The sequence below is a fragment of the Trichosurus vulpecula genome, chromosome 1, assembly GCF_011100635.1.
Source record: "Trichosurus vulpecula isolate mTriVul1 chromosome 1, mTriVul1.pri, whole genome shotgun sequence".
In the NCBI taxonomy this organism is placed as follows: Eukaryota; Metazoa; Chordata; class Mammalia; order Diprotodontia; family Phalangeridae; genus Trichosurus; species Trichosurus vulpecula.
Window position 1 is genome coordinate 12,554,072 of NC_050573.1, and position 12,136 is coordinate 12,566,207.

The 12,136-nt window shown below is 45.5% G+C and overlaps 1 protein-coding gene across 5 annotated transcripts in view; it reads right to left on the reverse strand.

Annotated features, from left to right (window-relative positions):
* The window catches only part of SLC5A1 (solute carrier family 5 member 1), a 75,659-nt gene that overhangs the window by 22,453 nt on the left and 41,070 nt on the right, over nt 1-12,136 (reverse strand). For all 5 annotated transcript variants that reach the window (XM_036738040.1, XM_036738030.1, XM_036738012.1 and 2 more), the window contains exons 6-7: nt 4,790-4,895; nt 216-296 (exon numbers count right to left, since the gene is read on the reverse strand). In XM_036738040.1, the coding sequence (XP_036593935.1) occupies nt 216-296; nt 4,790-4,895 (187 nt within the window). The remainder of the gene's footprint in view (nt 1-215; nt 297-4,789; nt 4,896-12,136) is intronic.

Genomic DNA, 12,136 nt, shown 5'->3' on the forward strand with positions numbered 1-12,136 from the left:
AGGAACAGTGAGCCAGCCCCCTCCTCCTTCTCACTCTCCTTGTGTTCCTGTGGGACAAGTAGCCTGCCCAGGGATCACACCCACAAGATCATTAGTCCCACATCGCATCCTGCCATGCTCCACTTCCAGTCTGTCCCCACATCCAAATCCCAATTCATAGGTGTCAGTGTTTTCAGGATTTCCCTCCCCCCACCACCTTCTCCAGCCTCACTTACCAAACCCGGCCAGGATCAAGGATCCCACCAGCATAATGGCAGTCTGTAAGGTGTCCGTATAGATCACAGCTGCCAGGCCCCCTGGTAAGCAGAAGGAAACAAAATTAGACCTCATCAGAGGACTTTTTTCTAGATCCCTGGGCTTGGAGTCAGGAAACCTGGATTCAAATTGGATCAATACCAGCTTGTGATCCTGGACAGGTCACTTTATCTTTTTCACCTCAGTCTCTTCATCCATAAAATGGGGAGAATAATAACATCTATTTCCCAGGATTATTGTGAGGATCAAATCAGTGTCCTCTGGGCTATTTAGGCCAAGTTTGGAGACAACAGAAAGGAACAAGAAAGTAGGGTCAGGTAATGATGATCATGATGATGTTGGTGGTGGTGATGATGATGGTGATCATGGTGATGATGATGATGATGATGATGGTGATAATGGTGATGATGACGATGGTGATGGTGATGATGGTGATGGTGATGGTGATGATGGTGATGATGATGATGGTGATGGTGATGGTGATGGTGATCATGGTGATCATGGTGATGGTGATGGTGGGGACATTGATGACGGTAATGGTGATGATGGTGATGATGGTAATGATGATGATGATGGTGATCATGGTGATGGTGGTGGTAATGGTGATGGTGATGTTGATAATGATGACGGTGGTGATGGTGGTGGTAATGGTGATGATGGTGATGATGGTGATGGTGATAATGATGACAGTGGTGATGGTAGTGGTGATGATGGTGGTGATGTTGATAATGATGATGGTAGTGATGGTGGTGGTGGGGATAGTGATAACGGTAATGGTGATGATGGTGATGATGATGATGACAACAATGATGATGATGATGATGATGATGATGATGACCTACTATGTGCCAGGCACTGTACTAAGCACTTTACAAATGTTACCTCATTTGATCCTCACCACAACCCTGGAGGGTGGGTGCTATTGTTAAATCCATTTCACAAATGAGATAATAGAAAACACTTGGCAAGTCTTACAGGGCCATAAAAATTTGAGTCATACTTACGGTGGCACATTAGACAGAGAGGCAGCTGCAGGGTCTGTAAGTCTTACCTGTGACTCATACTGGGCAGCCAGGTGGTGCAATGGGCAGAGCACCCAGTATGGAGTCAGGAGGACCTGAGTTTAAATCCGCCTCAGACACTTACTAGCTGTCTGATCCTGGACAAATCACTTAACCGCTATTTCCCTCAGTTTCCCCAAATGTAAAATCTGGATAATAATAGCACCTCTCTCCAAGGGTTGTGGTGAGGATCAAATGAGATAGTAATTGCAAAGCACCTAACACAATATCAGGCACATAGCAAGTGCAGTATAAATGTTGGCTATCATTGTTATTAGTAGCTGTGTGACTCTAGGCAAATCACTAAACCTCTCAGTACCCAAGGCAACTCTTTAAAGGTGTGAGGTACACACAGTCTGACCTGCATCTGCTTTGGTGAAGGAAGTTTCCATCCATACTTGGAGGCCCTCAAACCAATTTACTCACAGATCCTGACCCCTCCCCCAAAATATATTATTGTTATTGGAAGCAACATGAATGGAGGCAAAGCCAAGATGGTGAAAGAGCTGGAAGCAGTAGAGACAAGTTGCTTTCCATAAAACTCCAAACAGAGCTAAGAACCAACGCACCGGACCAAACAGTGATGAGAAAAGTTGGAAGCAATGTGGCACAATGGAGACAGCCCTGACTGGAGTCAGAGGACCTGGGTTCAAATTCTAATTATGCCATGTGCTACCTGGTGGGTGACCTTGGGTAATTCACTTATCCTCTCAATACCTCAGTTCCTCATCCCACCTCTAAAATTACCTGTATGACCCTGGGTGAGTCCCTTCCCTTCTACCTCAGTTTCCTCATCTGTAAAATTTGGGAGTTGGACTAGATGACCTCAAAAACTTTGATCACTTCACTCTCCTACTAAATTATAAGCTATATCCCTCAGCTTCTGCTTGTGTAGGCATAGAATCCGACTCTTCCCCCAGAAATGGCTCCAAGACCACTGGGAGGAGAGAACAAGAAAATTGGATCTATTCTAGAGGACCCTTTCTCAGTTCTCCCCTCCCCCCCCCCACCATGTTTGCCTACAGACACCCCACCAAACACACTTTGGAGGAAAGCCTGCATTAACTATTTGGCCACAAGAGGGAGCTGATGTGTCAGCAGAATGACATGATTAGTCTGAAAATCATGGACCACTGTAGCTTGATAGGGTCAAAGGGCTCATACAGGATCATAGATCTTGTACCAAGAGGGACTTTAAGGACCATCTGGCCCAACCCCACATCTGACAAATGAGGAAACTGAGGCCCAGAAAGGTTGAGGGACTTGCCAAGAGTCATACAACTAATGAGAGTCAAAGTCAGGATTTGGACTCAGTTCCTCTGACTCCAAATCCAGCATCCTTTCCACTCCATCTTCTCATTTTCCAGATGCGAAAACTCAGGGTTTGACTAAATGCTGAACAGGTTGCCTTAGAATTTAGGGAATCTCCCTTCCCTTCCCCTGCCCAACAGAAATTCTTTAAGCAAAGTTTGGATGTCATAGAAGGGATCAAATCTAAGTCTGGATTGGACTCGTGGCCACTGAGGTCCCTTCGACCTGGGAGATGCTCCTTCTCAATCTTGGCTGGATCTTCATCCAGGTCATTCCCACCAACAGTGGGGGCCCCCAAGGCTCTGCTCTGGGCGATCCTCTTCTCCTTCTAGATAATCTCCCTTGGTCATCAGTCCCCATGAGTTTGATGATCATCTCTATGAAAATGCTTCCTGGATCCACAAATCCAGCTCCAGTCTCTCTCCTGAGCCCATTATTACACATCTCAAACTGTATGTCCCACAGTCATCTCAAACTCAACACATCCCAAACTGAACTCATTCTCTTTCCTCCAAATCCAAGCTCCCCCATTACTGTCCATGGCATTTCCAATCTCCTAGTCACCAAGGCTCACAACCTCAGTATCATCCTCTCTCCTCACCCTCATTCTTCCCCCATATCCAATCTGTTGTCAAATCTTGTCATTTCTATATTCACAGTATCTCTCACGTTTATCCCCTTCTCTTCTGACATGGCCCCCACCCGGTGCAGACCCTCATCTCCTCACACCCAGCCCAGTGACCTGCTGGGAGGGGTCTGCCTGCCTCAAGTCTCTCCCCACTCTAGCCCATCTACCATTTAGCCACTAAAGTGATTTTCCTCGTATTCAATAAATCCAGATGTACTGTTGCCTCCAAGATCAAATATAAAATCCTCTGTTTGACACTGAAAGCTCTTCACCACCTGGCCCCTTCCTACCTTTCCAGTCTTCTTGCATCTTACTCCCCTCTAAACTCTTAGTGATCCAGCTACATTGGTTTACATGGTGTTCCTCAAACACAATATTCCAACCTCTCATCTTTGTACCTTTGCACTGGCTGTGTCCCCTCCCTGAAATGCCCTCCCTCCTCCCCTATATCTCCTGGCTTTCCTCAAGACTCACCTCAAATTCCACCTTTGGCAGGAGGCTTTTTCTAGTCCCCCTAGCTGCTCATGCCTTCCCCTCTGAGATTACCTCCCATTTATACTAGGTAAAGCTTGTATGCCCAGCTTTATTTGCATGTCGTCCCTCTCCTTAGATTGTGAGCTCCTTAAGGGCAAGTCGAGAGCAAGCTGTTGACTTTCTTTGGATCCCTGCTGCCAGTTCTAGTAGGCCCTTGCTTGTTGACTGTCCCACAGATGGTAGTTGTGGGATTCAGAGGTGCCCAGCCCCAGGTTACAAATGAAGAAAGTGACAGTGTCAGAACTGGAACCATGGAGAGCACTGAGCTTGCAATTTAAACTCTCACATCAGATCCTTGCTAGCTAGCTGTGTGAGCTTGAGCAAACCAGGTCATTTCTCTGAGCCTCAGTTTCCACATCTGTAGCATCTCCCATGTGAAGTTCCTGTGAGGCTCAATGAGATTCCACATGTCAGGCATGTGGCAAACATTTCAGCAGCTCCGTATCTCAGTTGTTAATGCGATGAATATGATTATTATTAACAGTAATTAATAATTAATCATCCCAGGGTTGTTGTGAAGATAAATAAGCTAATGATTGTAACATGCTCTGGAAACTTTGAAGTGCTATATAAATGTTGGCTCAGATCTGCTAATTGCTACCTGGCATTTGGGTATGGTGTTGGAGTCAGAAGAACCCGGTTCTAATTCTGCTTCTCACACTGGGTGAACTTGGACAATCCCTCCCATTTCCAGGGCCACAGCTGGTCCCATCCAGGCTCGATATCTCATTCCAGCTGCCCGGGCCACAGTTACCTTCTCCCTACTTGCCCGTAGTACACATGGCCCCTGCATATCTTGAGGACATTCAGCTGAGGCCTTGTCTTATATCAATACCTAATAATTTTTTGGATGTAAATTTCTCTCCAACCAGCCCTTGCTCTTTGAGAGCAAAAAGTGCTCTCCCACTCCCATTCCTCTGTGTTTCTCCAAAGTGCCTAGCATAGAGCTGGCCATACACAGCACACTCCAAGACTGTTCCTCCTCTTCCCCATATCTCACCTGTGATGGTATAAAGGGCTGTGATGAGCAGAAGAATAACTATGGCCACGTACAGGTCAAGTCCCAAGGCCAACTTAATGAATATGGCTCCTGAGAAGATGTCAGCCTGAAAAAGAGAAAGGGCCATTACAGTCAATGGGTACATGATAGAATTCATGGTACTTTAGCATCACCCCACCATCAAGTTTTCCCTTTTTGGTTGATGGAGCAACCATTTTCCCAGGCACCCATGCTCACATCCTCAGACTTCCCCTGAGATCTTCCTTCTGAAGATCTCCAGTCTGTTGTCAACCTTTGTTGACTCCCCCTTCACACCTTTTCTCCCATCCTCACTTCGCTCACACTGCACAAGTTGAGAAAGCTTGGACATATCCTCCCACCTGAGGACTCTCTTGGTGGCCGATAGTGTCTCCCCTGACAGCCCATAGTATCTCCCCTGACACCCCAAGTAAACACCTCATGTTTATTTTGTCTCTATTTTGTGTATGAGACAGTATTGTATAGCAGTAAGGAAGACCTGGGTTTGAGTCCTGCCTCTGACATCTTCTCTGTGTGACCCTGGGTAAATCTCTTAACTTCTCGGAGTTCTAGTCAAGTCTCTTCTATTATAAGTTGCAGAGGAGGCACTGACTTACATTACTAAAGAGTTTCGTCCTCCAGGAGTTCTCTAGGCCAATGAAATCATTGATCCAAACCATATTCTTGTCCTTATTCTTAGGAACAAGTTGTAGTATACAAGTTGTATACCCCAGCAGAAGGTAAGCATCCTGAGGGCAGGAACTGTTTCATTTTGTCTTTTTGTCCTTAGCACCTAGCACAGTGTTTGGCACGTAGTAGGTCCTTCATAAATGCTTATTGAGAAGATGGCTCTCATTCCTGAAGCCCAGCTGTTCCCAGGAATCACTCAAGAGCATCTGTGGGACTGGAATGATCGATTATAGAGCCCCCAAAGATTTCAGATCATTTCCTCTCTATCCCCCCATATCAACAATGCAACCACCTGCTTCTTAACTAAGGTGTCATAATTAGATGTGCCTTCCCAAAGTTATCACCTGCCAGAGCTAGAAGCTTCTTTAGGTCATCTAGTCAAAATTTTTGGCTGATACTAGAATCTACACCATGAGAAGCATGTGCTTGAAGACCTCCAGTGACAGGGAACTCACAACTTTCTAAGCCAACCCATTCCACTATGGGACAGCTGTCATTGATCCGAAGTGTTCCCTGATAACAAGGTGAAATCCATTTCTTTGCAACATCCTTTCAATGGTCCTGGCTCTGCCCTCTGGGGCCAAACAGAGATTTATTCCTTCTATGAAGTAAGCCTTCAAATGCTTGAAAGTTGCTCTTATGTCCCATTCCCCCCAAGTCCTCTTTTCTCCAAATTAAATATCTTTATTATAGCTTAGATGCCAGGCCTCCCTCATGCTCATCATCCTCCTCTCTACATTCTCTGGATCAATGCCCAATCCAGTTAAAATCAAACTCCCTTGTTTCCAGATAAGGAAAGTAAAGCCCACAGAGAGGAAGGTACTTGTGTAATGAAATGGAATAGGCCTTTTTAAGTACCTACTATGTTCCAGGCACTGTGCTAAACATTTTTTACAAATACAACCTCTTTAATAATACACAGTATTCATGAATATTTGATCTTTACAACAACCCTGAGAGGTAGGTGCTATTATGATCCCTGTTTTACAGTTGAGGAAACTGAGGCAAACAGTAAACAGTGATATGCCCAGGATCATGCTGCTAATAAGTGTCTAAGGCCAGATTTTAACTCAAGTTGAAATTTAGGTCTTGGTCCAATGATCTATCCACTGTCCCACCAGCTGCCTCTTCCTTGTGGAAGTTAGTGAGTTCTTATCCTGCTACAGTCAGTCAGCTGTGTGGCCTTGGCCAAGTCTCTTCTCTCTCTAGGACTCAGTTTTCACATCTGTCAACTGAGGGGAGAGAAAAAGATGATCGCTAAAGGCCTTTCCACCTCTGGCATCCCAGCCCTCCAGGATTCTGAGTGATGGTCAGGGAGGAAGAAGGCAGGATGCTCCAGGAGAACCCAGCCTCAGCTGGGATCTGGCAGGGCCCTCACTGATCCAATGCCAGGTCCATGCACTGGTGAGTGCCATCCTCTGGGCATTGAGAGCCCTCCCTCCTCATCTTCTACTTCACTGCTCACAAGGCTTGGATAAGATGTGAGTCACTGCCTCTATTTCTTCTGATGAGATGGAGACCAACACTCTCGCCTTCATATATTCGGTATATCTTGTATGTTCCTAGATATTGGTTTACATGTTGTCTCCCGAGCTCCTTGAGAACAGGGATTGTTTTTTGCTCTTTTTTGTATCCCTAGCACTTAGTACAGTGCCTGGCACATAGTAGGTGCTTAATAAATGTTTGCTGACTGACTAGTCGTCTGACCTGCTGCTGCTTCCTAGGATCCTCTAGACCTTACTGTCTTCCCCATCTCTATTTCTGGAATCCCACCAGTACCTACCCATGTGCTACCCTACCATCTGACCTACCGATCAACTGACAAATATTATTAAGAGCCTACTATGTGCCAAGCAATGTGGATACAAGTATCCAGAATAAAACAACCCCTGCTCTCCAGATTTCATTCTAATGGGGGATACAAGCACACATTTAAGGATTTACGGTATCGATAGAAAGGGATTCTATATAAATATATACAAAGGGAGTAAATACAAGGTGGTTTGGGAAGGAGGGCACCAGAAGTTGGGGGAATTGGGAGAAGCCTCATGCAGAAGATGGCACTGGAACCATATAGTAAAACAAGTGATGAAGTCTATGAGGCAGAGATAAGGAGGGAGTGCATTGCAGGCATGGAAGATGGCCCCTGCAATGGAGTGGAGAGAGGCCAGTCTGGGTGGATGGAAGAATTGGGGGCAGGGAGGGCAAGACTGTGAAGCTAGGCTGGGGCTGAAGAGAGATATCTGAAGTGTATCCTGGAGGCAACAGGAAGCCTCTGGAGCAGAATCCTGGGGAGTCACATGCTAAGATCAGAATTTCCACTTAAGGATGTTACATTGTTAAGAAGCCCTGAACCTCAACATCTGCCTGGCTAGGTAACCCTTGAGATTCCTTGGTCTTTCCATCCACTCTGCATCTGAGCTCGCTTTATGAGTTGTCTATGAAAACACGGATTAGTTCCCTTTGATGATTTATATCCCCACTACTCATGTGCTTGGCACCTAGTAAGCACCTGAGAAAGTCATTCATTCATTCATTTATTCATTCACCTTCTGTTGAAATCCTTTTTTTCCATCAAGGACCCAGCTCAGTTGCCACTCCCTCCACAGCTGAAAGTTCTCTCTGTCTCTGTCTCTGTCTCTATCTCTGTCTGTCTGTCTATCTGTGTGTATCTCTCTCTCTCTCTCTCTCTCTCTCCCCAAATTATCCCAAAGGACTTTGTCAGACTTTCTCCTTTGTGCCTTTTGTTGTTCAGTCATTTTCGGATGTCCAACTCTTCATGACCCCACCTGGGGTTTTCTTGACAAAGATACTGGAGTGGTTTGCCATTTCCTTCTCCAGCTCATTTTACAGATGAGGAAACTGAGGGAAACACAGTTAAGTGACTTGCCCAGGGTCATACAAAGTATCTGAGGCCAAATTGGAACACAGGAAGACCAGTTTTCCTGACTCAGGCAGGCACTTTATGCACTATGCCTATGGCTCCATCTAGCGGCCACACTTCTTGCCATATATAGCTGTGCACACGTCATGGCTCATGGGATCAATCAATTGCAGAATTTATTAAGTACCAACCACATACCAGGCCTTGTGCTAGACACTGGCAATACAAAGACAAAAGCAGGACAGTCTCTGCTCTCAGGGAACCTACATTCTATCAAGGGAAAGACAATGTGCACAGACGAATATCTACAATCACTCTAAATGCCTTCTCGGGGATGCAAGGCAGGGAGGCCCTCCTTATATTGACCATGTTGATTCATTCAATTGCTTGCTCTATCTGTGGACACAAACATGCCATCCCTGCTTCTTGGGTTTCTCCTTCTTTCTGGCCTTGGGGCATAAGGATGACTCTTTACATTCCAGAGAGCCATTGGGAAGGGGGCAATACTCTTCCCTCCACTAGGCTGCCCCGTGAGCCCATGGCCTGCCAGACAAGCCAGTGCCTGGGATGGGGCCACCTCCTGTTTGTGCCTCCTTTTCTCTGGCCCAAGGCTTTGTGAGGTCTGAAAAGGTAACTGGCATCTTCCCCCTTCCGAGGTCCACAAGCTGTGGGGTATGGTTTACCCAAACAGTTGTAACAGGGGCAGAGGCAGCAGCATTAGACTGACCAATAGGGCTAAAGAGTCACCCACAGAGGGAAAATCCACCAGAAAGCAGAAGCCACTTGGCATTTATCAGGATGAACTCAGTCAAAGTGAAATGTAAAAGGGCTGATGAGCAGCCCCATTGCAAGGGTTCAAGCAAGACTTCTGAACTACCTCTTCAGTGGATGGTGATTCTTCAATACTTAGCATCCCCAATCTGTACGGGAACCAAACTGCCCCTTGGGGCACTGGCTGACCCCTAACAACCCTTCAAGCTTGAAATTTACGATCCTACAATCCCAGTCCATTGTTGTTCATCTTTGCTTCCCCAGGGTTGAACCTGGGGTCTCACACATGGTAAATGTTTGTTGACTTGGCATGGAGTAGACAAAATGTCCCCACTCACTGCAGTGACCCTTGTATTGCTGAGGGCCATCTCTTCCAGACTCTGCCCCCAAAGTGCAGTGACCCCAGTGTTTTATAGCATGACATAAATACACACACCCCTGGAACTCCCCATAAATCTGTCCAAATTCAGGAGTAATTCTGGAGGAGTGTTGGGCAATGGAATGTCATCAATTGCCTTTGTTGTTGACTTCCGAGATTAGCCAGTAAGGGGGAAATCAGTTAAAACAACAACCAAACTATTGCAGAAGAGTCCTGACTGGCTTGTTGCCAAGTTGTTCATTGTTCATGTTTTATGAGGGCTGCGTATCTCCAGCCTGAGCTCTCCCATTCATATCTTTCCTGGGGTCTCTAGTCACCAGCAGGTGCCTCCCAGCTCTTATAGAGTCATTCAGGAAGTGGAAGCTTCAGGGACAAGCTGGGTTTTCAGAAGACTATCTTCTGCTGGTAGAGTTGGTAATCAGCTCTAAGAAGTACCTCTCCCTCTTGTGACTTTGGGAACCCGGGGACAAATTCTTCTTCCTTCCATGACTCACACTGTGCTCCAAAGACAGCACCAGACCTTGGACTTCCTAGTATTAGAGCTACACAGAAGGCAGAGAGTGGGGTTGGGAAACAATTTCAGTAAGAGTTGGAAGGGAATTAAAATGTCAAGTCCAGCCTCTTGGCTTTGTATGTTCATTTTTCAAACCCTTCCCTCTTCACTTTAATAGGGGAAGAAACAGAGGCCCAAGGAAGCGAAGGGACCTATCCAAAGTCACACAGATAGGAAGTGGCAGAGCCAGAATTCAAATACAGAGCTTCTGAATCTATATGAAAAGATCTTTCCATTACATTGCTATTATCACCATCACTGCAGCCTCCCATGCAGACTGAGATTCTCCCTAAGAATTCTAAGCCAAGATATGTCACAATGCCCTGAGGGAGCCGGTCATTCCAGAAAGGAGAGGTGTTCACAAGTCTTTTAGCCTCTGACTATCTTCCACCTGTTTCTCCACTAAGGCATTTCTTAATTCAATGAGAAATTTACAATGTGTTGAGTGGAGGTATATGCATTTCACAGAATCACAGTATCTCAGAATTAAAAGGAACTCAGAGACCACCTAGTTCAACCAACCAACATCCAACCCACCCAATCCAAACAAAAACTCCATCTAAAACATCCCTGGCAAGTGGTCAACCAGCCTTTATGTGAAGGTCTCCATTTGGGGAAGCTCACTACCACTACCTCAACCCTTGCCACTGGGGCAGCCCACTTCTCTTTTGGACAACTCTGTTAGAAAGCTTTTCCTGACACCAAGATGAGGCCTACCTCAGCATGCTCCCCAATTGCTCCTGATTCTGCCCTTTGGGACAAAACAGACCAAGTCTGATCTTTCTTTCCCAATGGCATCCCTTTAAATACTTTAACACAGCTGTTGTATTCCAACCCAAACCACCTTCTCTTCTCTTCTCCAAGATAAACATTCCTAGTTCTTTCAACCAATCATTATGAAACATGATTTCATCCCACGACGCAGTAGAATCGTAGAATCTCAGGATTGAAAAGGAACTCAGGAAGAATCTAGTTTGATGTCCTGCCCGAATTTATCGGGTCATTCATCCTCCTCCTGAACAGCGCCAGGGACCAAGAACTCCGAAAGAAACCTCATGCTGGACAGCTCCAGTTTTTAGAATTCTTCCTTGTATAAGATATCATCTTCTTCCAACTTTTCTCTGGTCCTAGTCCTTCCTTCTTCCCCTCTAAAGTCACACTGGATTAGTCTGCTCCCTTAAAAAAACCCCACAAAGTAGAAGATACTTTCAAGTTCTCTGGCCCCTGATTTCCACATCTGAAAAAATATGATCCCAGAATCACAGAAAGAAACCTAGGGAGTCATCTACCCCAATATCTACCTTGAATAGAAATGCCCTCTCCGCCATCCCCAACAAGTGGACATCTGGTCTCTGATTGAAGACTTTCAATGACAGGAAGCTCACTACTCCTCCAAGGCAGTTTATTGTGCTTTGGGACACCTCAAAATGTTAGTAGGTTTTCTCTAATATCAAGCCTAAATTTGTCTCTTTAAAACTTTTTCCAACACTCCCAGTTCTGCCCTTCAAGGTCAGGTAGTACAAGCCTAATCCCTCTTCTATGTGAAAGCCTTTCAAATGCTTTAAGACAGCGAGTGTGTCTGAGTCTCTCCAGGCCTGATCTTGAGATTCTCCACTCTTCCAGTTTCCCTCCTGTGGACCCTCTCGAGTCTATCAGTGTCCTTCTTGAAATGTGTCACCAAGAATTGAATGCAATACTCCAGATATGTTCTGATAAGGGTAGAATACTGTGTATCACTTCCCTAGCCCTGTACACTCTACCTCTCTTAATAAAACTCACAATCACATAAGCTTTTTTGTCAGCCATATCACTATTAACTTGTGTTGCACTTGTGGTCCACTCATATACCCAGATCTTTTTTAGATAAACTCCCATCCAACCATAGCTCCCCTATTTTGTACTTATAAAGTTGCGTAGTGGAATCCAAAGCTGACATTCATACATTCGTCTCTTTAGCCCAAGCAGGGGATGAATACACAGCTGAAGAAAGAGTCAAAGCTCAGATATGTGACCTGAAGGACTCAAAGTGGTCACTAGTGTCACCGTAAAATT